Below are 22,340 nucleotides of genomic sequence, written 5' to 3'. Positions count from 1 at the left end.
GAAACGTTACATTACCTCCAGTTTAAAATATATTTTTATTTTCTCCTAATATCTTTACTTTTTCACTAGCAATAAGGGAAGATAAAAGTGATATTTAAAACTAAATTCCACCTGACTTTATTACTAATGGACAGTATAAGCTGATGAAAACAGTAAGGTTCAACAATCATAGGCTAAATTAATACTACCATAGTTACAGCCCAAAGGCAACCACTTTTCTTAAATATTGATACAATATATTATTAGCAGTGTCTCAATTTATCAGCTTAGAAAAAACTGTAATATTTCATAAGGAAGACAAGATGAAATCAAACCCATATAAAACGTACTTGTTCAGATGTTTTCTAGCTGCAGGGAGGCCAGACATTTCTTCATTCAATACGTATTTCTTAGTTCCCATACAGTAGTTCTCTATATATTCTGCCCAATGTAACTGTCGTACATCAATATTAAAAGTCTACATAAACAAAAAAATTATTGGTTACTTTCTCAGATAATTTTTTTCACAACCAGTCAAAAATTCACACTTTTTCTAAAGGCTAATTCCACATGACATGATTACAAAACATTTACTGTATTAGTTTTTTAAATGTTACTGCTATTCACAAAAAAGTTCTTATTCCTATTTCATATCGTCCATTAAACAAAGACACATTTGAGAAGATAATCTGAAAACTCATGTCAGCTTTTAAAGAGTACATGAAGAAAGAAGCCTGCACCATTAAAAATAAATAAATAAACCGACAAAATCCCATTGTCCAAATAGACCTAAGTATTCCTTTTATACATGTATCAATACACCTATTTCCAGTTTCCTTCTGTCTATACTATCTCTTCTTTTTGAACATCCTGCATACCACACAGATTAATTTTCCTAGAGAAACAGCATTGACATCAAGAGATAGAATATGTTACAAAAGCTGGCTTAGGAGTTTAGACAACTATAAGTAGGCCATCTGATGAAAAGGGTAGATAAATCTGGAAAAGAAAGCCTTACAAAAATGCTATTTCATGACAAAATAAGAGGGCTATACACTACTCAGTGCTCCTCCACACACAATCAGGTAATTTTTTTGGTGTAACAGATTATTCACAATTTAATTTACCATCATTTCTGAAAATAGCAAGTTCTAGACCAAAAATAAAAAAGCTACCATAAATAAATCACTAAAGTACCAGTGCACTGAAATGGAGACTTGACTTAAGATATGAGATATTATGAGAAGGTCATACATATGTGCAACTGGATTCCCATAGGAAGAGTGAAAAAGCATAGAATAGAAGCAGTATCTGAAAAGACAATGGCTGGAAATTTTCCAAAAATGGTGAGACACCAAGCCAAAGACTCAAAACACACATATACCACATATACACACATATATCTATGCATATCAGAGTAAAACTGCTGAAAGTCAAGGAAAAAATTTTTTTAAAAACCAGAGAAGGCACTGTGGATTACCTCCAAAGAAACATTAGTCTGACCAACTGACTTCTGAAAAGGAGCAATGGAAGCCGAAAGACTATGCGAAGATGTCTTCCAAGTGCTCAAAGAAAGCTGCTAACATAGAATTCTATACCAGTATAAATATCTTTGAAAAATAAAAATATTCCCAGAAGAATAAAAACTGATACAAGCTGACATCAACAGAAGACACACACTAGAAGAAGTATACTAATGGGTACTCTTTAGGCAGAATGAAAATGCTTCCAGATTGAAGTCTGGAATCATTAGAGGAGGATGGAGGAAGAAATAAGAGCAGTAAAAGGACAATTATGCCAGTAAATCTATATGAATACTAACTGACTAGACTACAATAGGAATGATTGTAAGGCACATAACATAAATATAGAATTAAAAAACATAACAACATAGCAGATAGGTGTTACCCTTTGCATTATCCAAGAAAAGGTAGAAGTATCAATATTATATTAGACCTTGCTAAATTAAGAAAGGATAGTAAAGCAGCCGCAAATTAGACTGGCTTTTCAACACCAAGAAAATAAGACAAATATAAAAAGAAAGTTGTCTTTAATGTGTTGAAATCATGTAACATAATCACAAACTGAGAATTCACTACCAACATACCTACTACACAATCATATTCTTGTATTCTGGATATATTTCAAGCAGAAAAAAAATGACCCTAAAGAGAAGATCTGATAGCAAAGACACTAATAAATATATAGTTAAATCTAAGTAAAACTGAACAAAATAATCATTTCTAATTATGAGGTTTAAGTAGAGAACTAAAGTAACATATAACCATATAAGTTAATGAGGATGGTAATCAGAGCTGAAACATTTTATGGTCCTAAATATCATTAAGGAAGAGGCTATAGAAATTACTCAATTTAGACTTTGTTAAGTATGCATGTTCAAATATCTAAGGTAACCTTAAAAAGAGAATACAGAGTTTTAGTTTCAAATTAACAAAGAGCAAAATGTGGAATGGCAAAAAGTAAAAGAGTATACAAAAACAATTTCTGAGAGGTTTTCCTTAAAACTTAAAGAAAACAGAGTGTTTGGGGGGAAAATGCATAAAGAAGTCAAAATTCTCTTTGAATCTGACATTAAAGAGAAAAAGAGAATCAACATGTCAATCATGCTTTGAAAATATCTCTGCTACTCTCATACTTACATTATAAATTCTAGGATAAAGCAACTTTATCACCACCAATTATGACTGAAGCTTTAATGGGAGACTATAAATAGATCAACTTTCTTATTGTATAATAGTTGGGGAAAATACTCAATTATTTCTCGGGTTGCTAATTAGCATACTCTAATTAGTATGCTACTTGTTTTCTAATATAAAACAGAAAATACTTGCCTTTTTATCTTCCGGGTTTAGTTGATTCATTAACATATTGACATTGTCAGTATTCCAAACCCAAGAATTACTTGTGAAATATTCAAGAAACACCATAGCTTTGTGAAGACGAGTTATTGTCTTCATCATCCTGTATTATAAGAAAAATTGAGATTCATAATTTGCATAGATAGGGAAAAATCTCATCACCACCCAGGGTACCAGTTTCTATTTTGAGACATTAACAATAAAATTGTAACACGTAATTCAATAAGTGTACCAAACCACCAGGAAATAAGAATATTTCTGCATCTTAGAAGAACATTTTATAAATCCAAAATGAATTTAATACAGCAGCAGTAAGTTTAAGCAGCAGTAATTGAATTTAAGCAGCAGTAAATGGAATTTAATACTGCCTAAAGAGAGTTCTGCTGATATATGAAATTAATTTTCAAAGGAAATACAATACTTCAAGGTCAAATTTTCTACACACAATACTAAGCAAATAAATGGATTCAATTAGTATTCCTTTCCTTTTTGTTCCTTAAGCCACATTTTAGTTCAGCTGCATTTTACTAAGATTATCTGTGAATTCATAACATACTGTTCCATTATAATCTCAACTCTTCAGCATCATGGAAGCAAAGTATACAGAAATATTCATTTGCCATTTAGTCAACTCTCTCTATATATTTTAAATAACTTTCTCTTGAACACTAACGGGTACCGTGATTGTCTGGACGTGCCATGAAATCAATGACTCATGTTGACAGCTTTCTGAAATAGATATTCAAGAGATTCACTCACCTTCCCAAGTCCCCAATATCCATCCTTATGGAAATAAGGGAGTTCGATATTTTTTTGTTTCTTTTTAGAAGGGTGAAGGGCTTTAATCTCTAAATTTGTCATTTTATATATCATGGCTCACTATAAGTCATTGATATCATAACATTAACCAGAAAAGCAACATCTATACAATAATAATTACCTATGCTAAGTAGAGAAACGGAAGAAAGAACTTTTTGAAACAAAACACACACCAAAAATTCCTAACCTCTGGTAAACAGAAAAATTACGTGTGAAGTAATGCTTAAAAAGAATTCTATTTATAGTCCCACAGTAAGGATTAGCATTATATGCAGTTTAGAAGTCCCAAAATTAGGGGCTTCAGAAATGGGGGAAATAGGAGAAAATTAGAACATTAGAAATGGGGGGGAAATCAAAACAGTAACATTAGCTAAGAAATTCTGATGACATATTCAATACATTTAGAAAGAAACCCTAAATCCAGAATACTGAAAGAAAATGAGGCAATATGGACTATGTTAAGAAAAACTGTACTTCATGCAAGGAAGCAATTCCAAAATAAAACCTCCATTAAGCACAAAAAGAATTATTTAGCATCAAAGGCTAAATTTGGACAGGAATAGTTCAAATAGATAGAAAGCACTTGAAGGGAAAAAAAACAAGACATGCTGCTTTTAGAAAAGAGATTAGGCAATTTTTTTCTAAAACACAACATAAAGATTTAACGGATTTGTAATTAATACCCACTATCACAGCCAGTATAGTACACTTGAATCACACATATACACACATTTGGTTAATGTGATTTTCCAACACACATCTTACTAAAAAGTTTTTCTTCCTAACTCCTTTTTCACTGACAATTCTCACCTAGTCTTATTTTCAGATTCATTCAAGTGACAGAATTACCCTAAAACCAATCACTGATTCAGCCATAATTACAATAAAAAATTGGAGGGGGAGAAGGAAATTTGAAAGGTCATATATGTGTGAAGTTCACAGAATACTTATCAAGCAATAAAACTCTGGATTGAATACTGTGGGGGATAAAAAGAAACTTAAAACTTTGCACCATCAATCTTTGGTTAAACATGCTGTAAGAGCAGATGCCTGGGACTACACTGCCATGTATGTTCTGAGTATTTATTCTTTATTACAGCAACCTGTAAAAACTAATCACAATCTTTTAGAGGAGGGCAAGATCTTAATGGTCATCTAGTCCAGGGTTGCTCAACCTCCGCACTATAGACATTTTAGGGCAGATAATGCTTTGTGGTAGGGGCTGTCCCGTGCACTGTAAGATGCTCGGCAGCATCCCTGGTCTCTACCCACTAGAGGCTAGTAGCACCCATCCCCCAGTTGTGATAACGAAAAACATCTCCAAAAATTGTCCGATGTCCCTTGAGGGAGGCAAAATTGTCCTCTACTGAGAATCACAAAGATAAAAAATATCAGATTCAGAGAAGTTAAGCTGGAGAAAGTTAAGCTAAATAATCAAAAAAAACAAGACAATGGAAACATTTTTTTTAAATACCATTTTTTTAAAATATTTTATTTTATTTATTTATTTATGGCTGTGTTGGGTCTTCGTTTCTGTGCGAGGGCTTTCTCTAGCTGTGGCAAGTGGGGGCCACTCTTCATCGCGGTGCGTGGGCCTCTCACTATCGCGGCCTCTCTTGTTGCGGAGCACAGGCTCCAGACGCGCAGACTCAGTAATTGTGGCTCATGGGCCTATTTGCTCCGCGGCATGTGGGATCTTCCCAGACCAGGGCTCGAACCCGTGTCCCCTGCATTGGCAGGCAGATTCTCAACCACTGCGCCACCAGGGAAGCCCTTAAATACCATTTTAAGAGTGATGAAATATCTACTACATTTCAAGAGCTAGAGTAAATAATTTATACTGCTTCTACATGTGATAATATCATGCATCCTAGTCCCCAGTGACTATTAACCAGGAATCCATATGATGTATATACTTTTTAAATTATGTCAAGATATACAGTAAGTCAGATTTTTGTCTAGCTGGTACTCAGAATAATGTAAATGAGTAAACTGGACACCACGAATGACATGACTGACATTAGTTTAATGCAGAAGCAGGCATTATATTAAGGCCCCAATATAAGGTATAGAGGCCAGTACCTTGCTCAGTAAATATCTGAACAAATTAAATAATATAAATTACATATTTATATTTGTAAATATGTAATTTATATTATATATAAATATAATCTATTTATATTTAACATTTATAATATTGCCTAAATAAAAAACCTTTATGTCTCTTGTTGCTTTTACAGTATAGGTTCCCAAAGCATTCCTGCTTTGATACTTAGGAAGCCTTGTACAGGACAAACCTCAGGTAAGAAGATTCTTTATTTGATGTTTCCTATTTGTAGCAAATTTTAATTTCCAAAGGTGGCTCCAAATATTATCTCCCATCTTACATGTTCACCTTAATTATCGCCCCATTAAGAGGTGAAGGTAACTTATACAAAAAGAATGAGGTGGAAGTGACACTGTGTGACTTCCATGGGGAGCTAAGAAAAAGTGATGTAGCTTTCTGCCTTGCTCACTGGAATACTCACCCTTGAAGCCTTCAGAGGTCATGTATGCTGTCCAACTCTCCCTGAGGCTGCCAGGCTGTGAGGAAGCCCAAATTAGTCCATGTGTAGAGACCACATTGAGAGGCTCTGAGACTATACGAAGAGAGAAAGATGCCTGGCCACCCAGCTGCTCTGTACCCTTTCTCTCCTTTACCACTCCTACAGTGTACCTGCTCCAGCCCCTATGACTGCAACCACTTGAAAGATCCTGAGAAAAAACCACCCCAACAAAGGTTTCTAGAATTTCTGACCCACAGAAATCATGAGCAATAAATGAAATCATTACTGTTTTAAGATACTAAGTTTGATGTCAATTAGATCTCAATTTTTTAAGAAAAGAAAGATACTAAATTTGAAAGATTTGCTATGCAGCACAAATAATGGGAACTGAAAGATTTGTTATGCAGTACAAATAATGGGAACAGATATCAGTACTGGGAGTGAGGGACTGCTATAATAAAAATCTAAAACATGCAGTACTGACTTTAGGATTAGGGGGCAGACAGAAACTGGAAGGCCCTTGAAACCACTGGTAAAACCTGGAAGGACCAAGAATGTTAGTGGAAAAAATAAAAGGGCTCTAAGGAAACTGTTGGTGAGAGTTTCAAGGTAAGTGAGGAAAATAATGTTGGAAGTTAAAAGAACAAAACTGTCACCCGTGGTCACACGGAAAATAGAAAATGTATCTAATAAACTCGATGATCTAACTAAGATTTCCTCAAAGAGGACAAAGATGATCTTAAAAAATGAACTATCTGTTTGGGTGCAATTTGGAAGGAATGTAAAATTCCAGCCAGGAATTCTTTAAGAAACATCTTCTGGGGATAGATCAAATCCAGAATGTAAACATAAGATTCTTTGTTAGGACCTCAGAAAGATTTAAGGTAGTATACTTCATAGAACCTTTCAGACAAACAAAAGTTTCACTCTAGATGTTAAAGACATGTCTTACATAAGCACTATTGTTTAAGAGGCAGGATGTAAGAGTCTAAGGATCTAAGATCCAAGGGTGCTATCCCACAGCAACCTCATAAGGAACCCAAGATAGAGAAAGGTATGTCTCAAAAAGATATGTGGACTTTCGTCTAACGGAGTGGATTGTTTTTAAATAGATACATGGGAAACCCACACAGTTTTAAAAGGAATCCTATGAGTTTACACTTAAAAGGACAGAGACAGTACCAAATGAAAAGAGGCCTATGGATCAAGGGCCAGCAAACCAGAGCTTAGGGGCCAAATCCACCTGTTTTGTAAATAAAGTCTGATTGGAACACAGTCACGCTTATTCATTTACATATTGCCTAAGGCTGAAGAATTGAGTAGTTACAAGGTGGAAGCTACATTTAACAGCAGAGTTAAGTAGTTACAACAGAATCCATATGGCTCACAAAGACTAAAATATTTACTATATGGCCCTTTACAGAAAGTTTGCCAATCCCTGCCCTGAAGATTCCCAACTTTTTACAGGCAGGAAGTAGTGTACAAAGGCTATTTAGTTGCAAACACAGGCCATTTTTTATGGGAAAAGAAGGATGACTCAGAGGGGAGAGCCAAAAGCCTCAGAAAACCACCAGAGAGTGGGAATGAGCCCTAACTAAGAAACCATCAAATGGGACCCTGCTGGAATGCAGAACTGTTATGGACCAGTGATTGCTGCGTGCCTCTCTTTTTCTCTCTTTCGAATAAGACTGTCTAAAGTATTTCCTATGCTTGTCTCACTATTATATGTTGGGTGGATGGGCAGCAGGTAACCTGTCACTTTAGTTCACAGGTTTTCAGATTAATACTTGAGGAACTATACCTGAAAAAACACTCCTAAAGAGCTTCATCCACAATTTACCAGATTTCGCTGACCACACTGGCTTCAAGCTGATGTCAGAGACGTTTTGGGGGGAAAAGGCAAGAGTATTTTCCATGCGGGAGGAATATGAATTGTTTGCATCAGAAGCCTGACTATAGCAGACTGCACTTTCCAAAAATGGCTGCAACAATACCTTTCATCTCACCCGTTCATTTACAAGATGATCTTGACTATTCTCTATATCCCTTCTTCTTCAATCTTGGAGGATCTGTGACTCGCCTGTGACTAAAAGAATGAGGTGGAAGTAGTGCTGCATGATTTCCTCAGGTAGGTCAGAAAATGCACATAGCTTCCACCTTGCCTGCTGAAGCACTTTTCCTTGAAGCCTTCAGTTGCCACGTACGTAGTCCAATTCCCCTAAGGTTACCACTGGTCCTTGCAAAAAGACTCTATGAAGAGATCCTGACACAATATGAAGAGACAGTGATACCAGCTGTTCCACTGCACGCCCCCCTTTCAGCTCCATCTGACCACAATCACATGAAAGACCTCTAAGACAAAGTTGCCCAGTGGATTCCTTCCTGAATTCCAGATCCTGAAAGAAATAAAATGACTACTGCTGTTTTAAGCCACTAAGTTTGAGATGATTTGTTATGTAGCAACATCTACTATAAATTATTTAATAATTGGCTCTTCATTCATTTTTTAAGTTTACTAAGCCCCACTTTCTGTGTAAGGCACTGTGATGTATTTAACTTATTTTACTTTTTTGACCTAGTTTTGATCGTTCTGCTCTAATTTGCAACAACTTTATTAATATCAAGACGGCATCACTGCCATCACTCACAAATTTACATCTGCTTTTTAGCCACGAAAGAATGTTGCCAATGACAAATACTGCACTTTGTAGATCATTCTAGGAAGACTTGAAGATAGTTTTAATATATTTTGGATCTTCTTTCCACTGAGTATTTCTTTACCTATTCTAAAGTTGTTCAACACCTCTCTTGTATTTCAATATTTAACATACAGGGTTAGAAACATAATGGACAACTGAATCCACAGAAAATTCCCTACATGTAACTCAGATCCTGATACACTATAACTGGAAGATACCTCACTTTTATTTTTTTAAGTTGATGGAAGTTCTGGAATCAGCATCTTCTTTACACATAAATACTCAAATCCTGAACTCTCTAATCAAAGGCTCCACTATAATGCCAATGTAGTTAAAAAAATAAATATTTTTATAGTACATTTCACTATAATTGTGGTAAAGACAGTAGGATTACTTATTTAAGTTTGTGGGGTTTCAATAAAAAAGAAAAGAAAGAAAGGCCATAACAACTATAATAGAAAGTTTTCCATTTGTTAACTTTTGTTTTAAATTCTCAACCTGAAAAATTAGTCAGAAACGGTAATTACCATATTATAAGCTGAATAGGAAGCTTAGATAGCTCAAGCAGTTAATTTTCTAGAAGCATCCTAGGTTTTTTCATATAAAACTGCACAATCCACTTAAAGCAAAACATTTAACCCTTAATCCCCTATAAAACTCACCTCCAAGTTTTTAACGGGGAGAGAAGGGCTCAATTTCAGCTTATAATAACAATGACAACCTTGACGCTGGACATTTCCTATATTATGGGATTCTGGAGGATCAATGGCCCAATAAGATGAGATCCACAGTTAGTCTCCCCACATATCCTTAATTTCTAAGAAATGTCCTAGCATCCTGACTGTGATTGTGATTAATCAGGTTAGTAATTCTAAAGGTAAAGCTCATGCTAGCGACTTTTTGTCTCTCCAGCAAGCTTCCACCACCTTACCAATACATAGTGTATTTACTGCTATTCTTCTTACCACGGTTTCTGACCTGTCAACCTGAGTGCAAGATCGAGCAATAATGCAGGTACTGTATGTCTGACACCCTTCCAATAATGAAGCAATAAGTTGTTGGAATACAACTTAATATTGGGGCGCCTGAATACTTGGTTTAAAGGATTCATCTTGAAGGAATGATTTAGATAATATCCTGTAGGAAAAATAAGCGTCAAAGCATGTTGAATGTTATTTGTTATTCAGAAAAAATACCTGAAGTTAGACCTAGAATTCAGCACATGACAATAATTTATCATCCAAACTTTAGAACAGAGTGAATTATAACACCACCTTTGCTTTTCTGACAAATTCTTAAATTCAAGAGTCTTCTCATTCACAAAAGGCCATTAAGCCTTATCATAAGCATAAACAAATACAGAGTTAATATGCATTTTAGAGTAAGCATGGGTTGCTTAACAGTCAGAGGAACAGATAAGACAGAGCTAGTCACCATTACCTTGGGCTTCTTCCAGTCATCCTGAGGTAGATATCATACAGGAATGCTGGGGCCTTATGGCTTACAGCAATCCAGTAATGATATAAAAGGTGATTGGAGGTTAGATTTACATTGGGCCGTCTGAAGGCCTGTTCGAGAGGATTCCTCTTGAAAGTGGAAATTACATGGTATTCTGAGGAAGAAAAGTTGTGTAACAGCTTTGATAATAACCATGTAATGAAGTTTTGAAAAAAAAAAAAGAAAAACACATGTTTTTACAAAGCAAAATATTTTACCAAAGATGTAAGAGTTTGCTCATTTAAAAAACAAACTTTTCTATTTTCTATAGTAGCTAAGAGAATATGGGTATTAGACTGCTGAACTCAAATGGTTTTAGAACTGCCACTATTTATGAATTTTTATTAGATGAATGAATTTTTGCTAAAATTCACTCTTAAAAATCCTTTTAATGTTTTATCTATATCAGTTTACAATGTCACTTTCTATATTTCATCTCTCACGATAGCTTCTTTCTTTCTGTTCCTCTTTCCAGATTCTTATTACTGTACTTACTTAAAAAAGAAAAGGGAAATCATCATCCTTTGCTTGTGAATAAGTTGCTCAAATTAACATATATCAACAAGCTTAAAACAACCCCAAATTAAGTTCTGTTGTAATTTATTTAGGTTATGCAATATCAAAATAATCTATTATCATGTATGTTAATACTTCAATGGAAATGTATACTGGAATATTCACTAAAAGAAAGCTCAACTTGATTTTTGCTAAACTTCATAACACAATGAAAGACTACAAAAAACCTAACTCATTAAAGTGTTTTAAAATTCTTAAAAGAATACAAATAATTATCATAAAATTAAAAGCACCCTAGATTTTTTTTTCTTATATGCTCTAATAGTCAATCTTTCAATTGAAATAAAAATGCCATAAAAAACCCTAGGATGAAAGACAAAGATTTACTTTAAAATCAAATTGCTCCACAAGGGTAACAAAAATTGTTCAATTAGAGGTAAAATAAGACCTAGTACTAAATCAACACTGTAAATACATTTTACTTTAAATTTGAAAACATAAACCAACAACTTAAAAATGATTCAATTTAAGTAGGCCTTTAAGTTATACTATTCCTATTCTAAAACAAGTAACATAGCATACACACTACCTGCTATGAATCTGTGAATTTAAACAGATTAATAAATGTAATAGAAAATATTCTGGCAACATGTATTCTACTTGCCAATTCCTTCAGTTATTACTCTTAGGATAACTAGCTATCTCCTACAACATACCAACTCTTGTAGTTGGAAGTGATACTGCCTGTGAACAGGGAACATCAGGATTGAGAGTACCCACGAGGGAGGAAAAAAGCATTATTTCCATACCACGAGTATTTATCGGCGTTGCTGCAGATGGCAGCAGAGAAACAGTAAGGGTCAGACGAGGGTGGGATGAGGAGGGAATATACAGCAGGATATTTTAAAATTTATGAAACATTATTAAGGACCAAAAGGCAGTACTAGTAGATGTTCTAACATGGCAATTAAAATAAGGATAAATTGGTAACTGGTGGCTCTAATGCCTCATGGGTTATTCTAACGTAAAAACTCAGTGAACATTTTAAGTTCTTTAAAATTTATTCTAACATTCAAAAACACAGGTAAAATCATACCAACTTCACCCCAGTGGAAAGGATTAGTGCTGCCTGTTGTACAATTATACACCATGATGTTTCTTGGTCTGCAAAGACAAAGATCAAAGCAATGAAACATAAAAAGAGGCTAAACTTAACCAATCTAAATCTTACATGATACTTAAGTAGGAAGAAATGAGGATGATGGGTGCCTTTTCTACAGTGAATATTTAAAATATTATCTTTAAAGGATTAATTTTTGTGTCTGAACGACTATTTATACTACCCTTTTTCCCTATCCTACCAAAAAATTATTTATAAGAAATAATATAGACTTCATATTTTCTTCTTTGTATTAGCAGGAGTGTCTGTTTTTCATGCGAGGAAAAAGAACAACAAACAACCTCAGCTCTTCCTATCTCCTTCCCATTTTCAGAGGCTCTAGCTGAAAAAAATTATGAATTGAGTTCCCTTTCACCAGAAACAATATATTCATATAATCATATCCCTCCTTTTTAAGATATAAAATACTGACTTCAAAAATAAGGGCAGTTTATTATTTAGAAAAAAAGTTATTGAGAAGCTTAGGTGTTTAGGTTTAGGTGTTACCTGTAAATGCTACTACTCCCTTTTAAAAGGAGGCCCATGAGTTGATTAAAGTGCTCTAGTGTGCATGTTTGATATATGTAAGCCATTCTCTGTGAATTTTAGCTCTTTATATATGCCAAGTTTATACCAAGTTCTAGTTTGGATTAAAAAAAAAAATCATGTTTTGTGTTTTTTTTTTTTAAGTTTCTAATGACCTTGTCCATCCTGTGGGTAGTACACAAGAATTTATGTTAATTCTTAATAAATGCTGATGGAACCACTTCATCGCCTACTTAAACCAACTCTTGCAGTTGAAAGTGATAATGCCTATATAATATTGGTATGGGTTAATAAAACTGATAAATATCAGTTATGAGGGATTATTTAACATTAGTTTTCCCATCTCAGTTACTATATATTTAACAAGCGACATTGTCATCTCATATACCTATTAACTCCGGAATACCAGGCTGCCGCAAGACTCATGTTGACAACTACATCTACAGGAACAAGATCTGCAAGGGCATTGTTGGAGGCACGCATTGTTCGAAGAATTCCTTTCCCTGCCTTTGTTGAAATTAAAAACAACACCTTAAGAAATATAAGCCAAAGCACATATACACAATATACAGATACACAGAAAACAGAAAAAAGTACAGAATAGTCAATAAAACAAAAGGCTTACTTACCGCAATAAAGAGACCACTTGGTCCATTAAAGTTATCAATCCATCCCTAATACCAAAAATTAAAAAAAGGGAGGGAGCTTAGAAATATTATGAAACTAGAGATTTATCATTTGAAATCTACAACTCCACATATATACTTGGTAGTTTTCTTCTAAAAACTAAAAAACAGACTAGATTCAGGCCAGAATATTTCTCCCCATCTTAAATAGAAGCAGTCTTCCTCTGAGATTGCAAATGACTAAGTAAAATCGTTTTCAAAGGGCTACCTACTCTTCCATTAACTCTCTGCAAAGAGAATTTTTAAGTTTATATCTGTCAAATATTTTAGCTAAATGGTGACTGTTTAAATTTGATTTTGTGCTATTTACTAAGGCAGTAGCCTGAGATTGAGGGAAATGGTAAATCCTCCTCAAAATTACTGAATAAAACAGAAGAAAACAGAATAATGCCAAAGCAACAGAAGAGATACTATCATTTACTACCATTACAGAGACCTAAGTTTTTCCTAAATCAATTTATCTCTTATGTTTTCTCTTATTTCAGGGATTCACAAATACCGTAATGCCTTGCTTTTCTACAGCAGATCACAGAAATCTCTTATCTTCCTTAGCTTGTAATCTATACAGGGAGGAGTCAACCTCTTGGAAGGCCTGCCTCTTTTTGGTACTAAAAAGCAAATGAAATAAAATAAGATCTGAATATTCTCATCTCTATTTCCTTCACCTCTGCAAGGGAAACTAATCTGCAAATAATTTTAAAAGCCAACAAATGTTGACGTGTCAGAGTCCAATCCCTCATCAATCATGAAGAAAACTCATGGTCTCCTTTGACTCCAGACAACACCATAGCCTTCGATTTAATTTTCAATTAACATTTTAAAAACTGATCTGCATATCTATACATACAGTATTACATTAGAAATAAAAGTACCAATAAGAGTGTCTCTTTCTACAAACGGAAACAACTTTGCCATAGTAAGCCATGTTCAGTAAACAAAACTGCTCATAAAAAATTGCCAACTCTTTTTGTACAGAATTATGCCTTAAAATTCCCAATTCCAATTATTTACAAAGATTTCTAACAACTTACTGGAAAAGGTTCTTTCCAACTGGCACCAACAATTGATGGCCTTACAATCGCCACATTTAGCTTTGCTCCTTCTTGTTGTACAACATATTCTGCCAATGCTTTTGTGTATATGTATGTATTAGGTCTGTCTCCTATCAATTTTGGTGTGATATCATTTACTAGGCCATCATCCATCCACCTGGTAAACAAAGAAATTGCATGCAAAAATATTTTCGGATGTTTTACTATAAAATGAAAAACCACTTTGCATATTTCAAACATATCTGTTGCTCTGACTCAAGTGATTTGACAACAACTTTTACTAAAAAAATGGAAATTAGCTTTACTTTCATTAAATATCAACCAGAACTCCATATCTCTTATATCCAGTTTCTATATCCACAAAGGTCTGAAAAACAAGAGTTCTTTCATAAATCATATGGTAGGTAGCAAAAGTGAATCAGAACTGATTTATGGTCTTTTTTTTTTTTTTTTTAAATCATTTAGTTGTAAGTATTCATATACTTCATATGTGTTTGATGAGGGGTGCTACCCCGAATCCAGTTGAAGTTATTTCATATTACACAATACATAGATTATATTTCCTTTCTAAAGTCTAAATAAATTCCAAAATACATCTGGCCCCAAGGGTTTCAGATTAGGAATTATAGATTTGTATATAATCACCATAACAGCATAACATGTAAATTATATACATTTTAAATGAACATACATTTACAATCAACATAAAATGTCTAGTAATCTAAATATTTAAGGTGAAGCACTAAAACTTGTTATGCTCTCACTAGCAACACTAACAAATACTGGGGTAAATGATAAAAATAAATTCAACCACGCTATAAAAATTCAATTAGCAACCTACTATGAAGTCACAAAATTCTTCCAATTCTCTCAGTGTCTCTGAAGAAAAGTTCTACTATGATAATCTGTAAGAGGAGGGTGATACGCTAGGTGATCTCTATAGTCTTTTCCAGTCTAAATTTCTAATTCCAATACATTATGTACTTGTTTTCAGATAGTTTTTCTTCCTGTCTATAATACAACGCATACTTGTATGCATACTAAGTATTCTATCAGTGCACAAATGATACCCATACCAACTGATAAGGATGCATAAAATGGAGACTATCAAGATAAACTTTCTTCTGTATGTGGAAGTACTTTTTGCGTGTAGAAGGAAAAAAACACTAACAAAATTGAAGGGAGGTTGCTACTCAACTTAGGAAAAATTCCATAGTGGAGATGAACTTTGAAAAATGGAAGAGAGAGTTGCTATATTAAAAAAAAAACAAAACTGGCTAAACCGAGGAAAGACTTTAGAGTCAGTAAGCCTCATCACTGGAGTGAGTTTACAGAGCCAATCTATGAGTTATCCTAAAATTATCTGTTGGCCAGTTGGTCAGATTTCTTTGTAAGCAAAGAAAGGAAATAATAGAACTAGAAGGTTATAGGCTCTTTCTCAGCAACTTCGATGTCTGGATATACAAACTGCTAATAAGAGAAAAAGTACAAAGATTTATTAACTTCCACACCCAGCTTTTCCCAGAGATATTAAACACTTCTGCCTACTGACCTGAGGAAAATGAGGTAGATATTTGGGACCATCTAAGAAACGAATTAGAAAACAGAAACCAGGGAATTACCATAAGAATGTCTCAGTAAGCTCCCATACTTATTAGTTTTCTTACAAATCTGTCCACTTCCTCATATTTCCAGGAAAGCCTTAAAGAAATGGACTTATGTGTTTATTTTAGAAGAAAACTTGGAGAAGGAGCTATCAACATTCTGTAGCACCCTTGGGAAGAAAAGAATTCGACTGAGAAAACAGGGGATGGTAACTGAAGAGCTGAACGTGAATAGGATTCCTTGGAAGAAAAGAGACCTAAGAGCAAACAGAATAAAGGAGGAAAAAGCTCACAGGAATATTATATGAGGATTAACAAATATGTGAAGATATGGATACTGGAATTTTCTATAATTATCGTCTATAAAAGAAAAGACCCTTTATTTATTCTTGCTCTGATCCTGTTTGTTTGTTTCACTCGATGAGAAAGTACAGGCTGAAGCAAATGAAATCTTGGCCATGCTTATTTGTATCCATCAAATGCAAACATTTCTCAAGTAATCATTGATGACAGGATCCTAGTCCTCAGAAAGATGATAAACAACAACACTAGGAGTATCAATTAAAGGACCATGACTCCTCCGATTCCCTAATAATTCAAGGCCCCTCTGTAGATATACAGTTGACACTTGAAAAACATGGGGTCGGGGCGTTGACCCCTGCGCAGTCAAAAATCCACATATAACTCTACAGTCAGCCCTCTGTATCATGGTTCTGCATCAAAAGATTCAACCAACTGCAGATTGTGTAGTGCTAGAGTACTTATTTATTGAAAAAAATCTGCGTATAAGTGAACCCACATAGTTCAAACCCATGTTGTTCAAGGGTCAACTGTACTCTATTGGGCAAAATAAAAGGATAATCTTTTAATAAACTAGAACTTGCTATTGAATAGGCAGTCATTAGTCTCCACGGATATCAGGCACTTCTTAGCAGCTAAGATTGATTCCTTGGAAAATGGAGACTCTAATACCATGGATGAGTTGTTCAGAGGCTTTCCTCCAACCATCACACCTGGTCAAAACTGAAAGCTCTACACTGACTTTACACATTGACTTTACGGAGAGTCATTTAGGTACAAATCTATACAATAAAAAGAACATAGTAGATACATAATAATTCGTTGAATAAGGAAGAGATAAATGTATACATAAGTGTGGGTGGAGATTTAGAGAGAAAGAGAGAGAAACTGAAACAGACCAAGAGATACATGTAAATAGATAAACTTGGATCCAAAGTTTGGGGTCAAAGCTAATGTATATAAATTTCAAACAAACGTACTCTAAAGAATCAATCAGCTTCTTGGGATCCACAGGGGGTGGATAGACTACTTCATCAATATGCTTTCGATTGCAGTAGGCATATGCCGTTGATACATGCATGAACACTTCCAGATTCTTCATCTGTTGTGCAAGTAGAATAAGCTGTCGTGTAGCAATCACATTTAACTGAACAGCATCTCTGTAAAAGAAAAAGTGACAATAAAAAATTGGGAAGCTGTGTCATTTTTTCACCTGTTAAAAAAATCTTATTTCCATTTTAGAGCATCAGAGACAGAAAGGGACAAAGAGTTTTTTGTTTCTTTACAACTGATCCCTTAGCTCAGATTTTGTGTGTTATTTCAACATGAAGTACAACCATTCTACCAGTTGTGTTTACAATTCTTCTGATTATAAAATAAACTTCATATTAGGATTGTAAAAATAAAAGCACAAATTAAAATTCTTAAATTACCCAGAAATAGACACAGATAATTTCAGTCTTTGGCTTTTATGCATACATTTTTGAAGTCATTTTAGACTTCTTTTGCCTCTTGATTTTTGAAAGCATACTGATTTATGAAATGGCTATACCACCAGGAGAAGTAAGAATCATTAAGTAATTTTAAAATGCTATGGTAGAGTCATCAATAAGGGTAAAACAGTCAAAGAAAACTCAAAAACATTAAATTATATTAATATATAATCAAGTAAAAGTATGTTTACTTCTCTCTTTGTAGCAATTAACCCAAACACCTTTTTAAGACTACCTTACAAAATTCAAAGGGGTGTTATAATACATTTGTTACGAGAGGCAAATGCAAGACCCCAAGATGATCTATATATTCCCTTCTTGAAATTTATTTGAGGTAAATAATTTCACAAATGCAAAAGTATATATGCAGAAAAATAATCGATGAAGCATCATCTAGTAATAGCAAAAGCCTAGAGAGCCCAAATATTCACTATGAAATGGTTTAATAAAGTAGGTATCTTATCACAACGAAAGAATACAGCCATTAAAATAACTGACAACTATAAAAACATGGAAAATCTGTGTGAATAATATTTTTTAAATATGTAGAATATGAAGTGAAACAGGATTAAAAACAAGACTCTGGAATAAGACCTGGGTTCAAATCCTGGTTTAGCCTGCCTATCAGCTAGGATTAGGTGACCTTGTAAAGTCATTCAAGCACTCAGGCCTCAATTTCTTCATCTGTAAAGGAGAATATGTAATGGAGACTAACTACTAAGATTTGTATAAAGTTAAATTAAACAAAATAGCTTGCAAGTATTCATCAGTATTATTCTTAACATAGTCCCAAAATAAGCATTCAATAAATATTACTTAAGGGGTGGATCGTTTTTGCTTTCTATTATACTTTTGTTTATAACTTACTTGAGGGGAAAAAAAGTTGAAATACCTAAAACCAGTAATACTGTGAAAAAACTGGCAAAGTAATACACTGTTGGTGACACTATAAACTGATACAACTGATCTGAAGGAGACTAGGACAAAGTACCAGGAATTATAGAAATGACAGAGTTATTAATCTAGTTAACCCACTGAAATTAACTGAGAGGAAAAACTTGTTCTAACCGTAATTTTTCAAACAGAAAGAAATTAAGATTCCCTAAATTTGTTTTTTGGGTTTTTTGGTTGTGTTTTTGCTTTTGTTTTTTAATTGAAGTATACTTGATTTACAACGTTGTGTTAGCTTCTGGTGTACAGCAAACTGATTCAGTTATACATATATATTCTTCTTCATATTCTTTTCCATTATGGTTTATTACAGGATATTAAATATAGTTCCCGGTGTATACATTAGGACCTTGTTGTTTATCCATTCTATCTATAATAGTTTGCATCTTCTAGTCCCTAACTCCCAATCCAACCCTCCCCCCCCCTACCCCTTGGCAACCACAAGTCTGTTCTCTATGTCTGTGAGTCAGTTTGTTTTGTAGATAAGTTCATTTGTGTCATATTTTAGATTCTGCATATAAGTGATATCATATGGTATTTGTCTTTCTCTTTCTGACTTACTTCATGTAATATGATAATCTCTAGGTCCATCCATGTAGTTGCAAATGGCGTTATTTCATTCTTTTTCATGGTTGAGTAATATTTCAGTGTGTGTGTGTGTACACACACACACACCCCCCACATCTTCTCTAGCCATTCATCTGCTGATGGACATTTAGGTTGTTTCCATGTCTTGGCTATCGTAAACAGTGCTGCTATGAACACAGGGTTGCATATATCTTTTTGAATTATAGTTTTGTCCAGATATATGTGCCCAGGAGTGGGATTGCTGGACCATATGGCAACTCTATTTTTAGTTTTTTGAGGAACCTGCATACTGTTCTCCATAGAAATTGGCTGCACCAATTTACATTCCCACCAACAGTATAGGAGGGTTCCCTTTTCTCCACACCCTCAGAAAAATTCCCTATATTTGCTATACTAAGTGAACATGACATAAATTACAGTATAGTAACATGATGTAATATCATCACATCATGAAAATTATAACTATGAAAAAGTTAGAAATATGTAAATTGTTTCAATAAGTAAAACTACAAATTCTATGTTTACATTTTATGGAAAACAACATATTTTCAAAGAAAGACCACAAGAAAATTTTTTTAAAAAATAAAAATAGTTTTGAGTACTTTCCGAATTTCTTACATTTTCAGTATTTAAGAAGGAAAAAATCCAACTGTTCTTTTAAAAGGTCAGGATATGTCACAGATAGAATCTGGTCTACTTGACTGTAAAGTAGTTCTTTGATGCGTATCACATTTGCAAAACAGTGGGAATGGGAGGGTACTGTTTTGGAAAAGGTATACAGAGGATATCCTGTTACAGGTTTCTGAGGACAGAACAACAAGTTCTGGGTCACTAGGAATAAGAAATAGTTCATGAGAGGAAAAACTCTTGGGACTTATTTTTTCTTTTAATTTAATATTATCTGAGAACCTATGAAAACATACTGAAAGGAAAAAAAAATTTTTTAATGGACTAATTGGGTTGGGGTCTTAAAAACATGACTGTATCTTTTTCCTTCCTTATCTCAACTGAGGGAGGAAAATCTGTTCAAATAGATATCCAGCAAAAAAGACGTTTCACAGAAAGGATACTGTCCACTAGACTATAAGGCAATGTGCCATTTTCTTTTGCATTTGCAAAACAATAGTGGTAGGGAGAGTGATGTTTTGGGAGCAGAACACAAAGGATATTTTGTTACAGGTTCCTGAGGATGGTGACAGAATTTCTGGGTCACTGAAAATAAGGAATAACTTGAGAGAGGAAGCACTCCTGAGCTTTGCCTACTCACCTCTTCCCATCCATCCGCACCTGACAGCGCAAACCTGAAAGCATTTTGTGCCCATGTAAATAACTCTTAGGATCTCTGCCAGGCTAGTATCCTCACTCTGTTTCACTACCATCCAATTTGTACACCTTGAACTTTAGGCTGAGACCCTGACATGTTAGATCTGAAAGCATTTAGTAGTACCAAACGAAAATAAAGTTCTCACTATGTTTTGGTTATGGGGATTCAATGCATCTTATATAACACTGGCTTTTGGGGGGGAGAGCAAAAATGAACAAATCTTTGTAATTATGGCCCATCACTAATGTAGACATAGAAACCACTTTAATATAGGAAAAAACTCAACTTGAACTGCCAATAAATTTTCTTATTCACCTGTCTTCTACTGACATATTGGGTTGTTCAAAATCTATGCTGATAACACTTACAAGACCTTAAACCAGAGATCATGCTTTGCTTGACAGACACCTGTGAGCTTATTTAAAATGCAGATTGCTGGACCTCATCTTCAGACACTTTTTAATGTGTCTTAAATCACATCTTATATAAGTTCCCCAGGCCATTCTGATCTCTCCCTCATCACTCCCTTCCCCACCTCTGAGAAAATACTACCTACATGAGATCTCATCACTATATTGCTGCTGATTTTATTTTAACTTAACGAAGATATAGAAACAGATGTCTATTAAGGGGACAATTTATCAATCAGGGTAGGGGACCCAGTCATTTGTAATTTAAATCACACCCTAGGCTCTTATTAAAAATGAGGATTCCTGGGTATTATCTCAAAACTAGAGGGTCTGAATTTGGCAAATACAGTCCAAGATTATGCATTTTTAACACATTTTCCAGTAATCCTTAAGATTCATAATACATTCTAAAGTTTGAGAATCCATGCCCTCAGGCTCAACAGTTTTCTTGATCTTTTCTAAATCATCGATCTTTACTTCCACTCCTTTCTGAACACCTACTCTCATGTTCATACCCTGGGCCCTCTCACCCAAAATTGCTCTCTCTCTAAAATCTCATACTATGAATTTTCCCCAGACCACACTATCTGTCCTCCCATTTCTGCCCTTAAGCCTGTTTTCTGTCCTCATCATGGTCTCTAGTCTCCTGACACTTCTTTACTCTCAAGTCCAATGGCCCTGTTCTACCTTCACTTTCCTTACTAAGAGATACCATACCTATGGTCAATTATTTAAGTAACTCCCTTTATTATCCTCAATATCACCCTCTCCTCATCTTTTGTCAGTATTTCTTTATAATTCCTAATCTTGATATCCATTTTTTCCCACTTCAAGATTTATAGACCACCATATCTGAAAATAAATGAGCTCTGCCACCTCTCAAGTCTCACAACACTTTAATGTATGCTCTTCAGTAACTCTACATTTTCTATCCTATTTTATGGTTATTTAAGTATATTCCATCTCCTCTAATAGACAATATGGACTTTGCAAATAGGATCTGTGTACAATTTATTTTGATTTCCCCCAAAATACAGAGTATAATGTTGGGAGTAAAATCTGGATTTTCTTGTCCTGGCAGTAAAGGCTCTGAACCATTTTTTATTTGTGGGCTAACTTAAAAACTGGTTATAAAGAATAATTGTTCTGTAAGTAGTTATTATATGTCAACCTACAGTATTTTAGAATGTTGTAGTATCACCACTTAGACATCACTATCCATTAAAATTGCTCCACAGAAGACAGTAATTTCAATTAGTGACTAGGATTAGGTCAGTAAACATGCATGCCCT

At 34.3% G+C, this 22,340-nt stretch overlaps 1 protein-coding gene across 3 annotated transcripts in view; it reads right to left on the bottom strand.

Moving 5' to 3' along the window:
* The window catches only part of FAR1 (fatty acyl-CoA reductase 1), a 73,189-nt gene that overhangs the window by 4,728 nt on the left and 46,121 nt on the right, over window positions 1–22,340 (bottom strand). For all 3 annotated transcript variants that reach the window (XM_082476031.1, XM_082476033.1, XM_082476032.1), the window contains 8 exons: window positions 17,263–17,442; window positions 14,358–14,535; window positions 13,270–13,314; window positions 13,029–13,147; window positions 12,032–12,099; window positions 10,363–10,534; window positions 2,832–2,961; window positions 330–457 (listed from right to left, as the gene is read on the bottom strand). In XM_082476031.1, the coding sequence (XP_082332157.1) occupies window positions 330–457; window positions 2,832–2,961; window positions 10,363–10,534; window positions 12,032–12,099; window positions 13,029–13,147; window positions 13,270–13,314; window positions 14,358–14,535; window positions 17,263–17,442 (1,020 nt within the window). The remainder of the gene's footprint in view (window positions 1–329; window positions 458–2,831; window positions 2,962–10,362; window positions 10,535–12,031; window positions 12,100–13,028; window positions 13,148–13,269; window positions 13,315–14,357; window positions 14,536–17,262; window positions 17,443–22,340) is intronic.

The sequence above is a fragment of the Balaenoptera physalus genome (genome assembly GCF_965194825.1).
Source record: "Balaenoptera physalus genome assembly, chromosome: 10".
Taxonomy (NCBI): Eukaryota; Metazoa; Chordata; class Mammalia; order Artiodactyla; family Balaenopteridae; genus Balaenoptera; species Balaenoptera physalus.
Note: the sequence above shows the minus strand (reverse complement) of the source record. Positions and strands in the feature narration are given on the sequence as shown.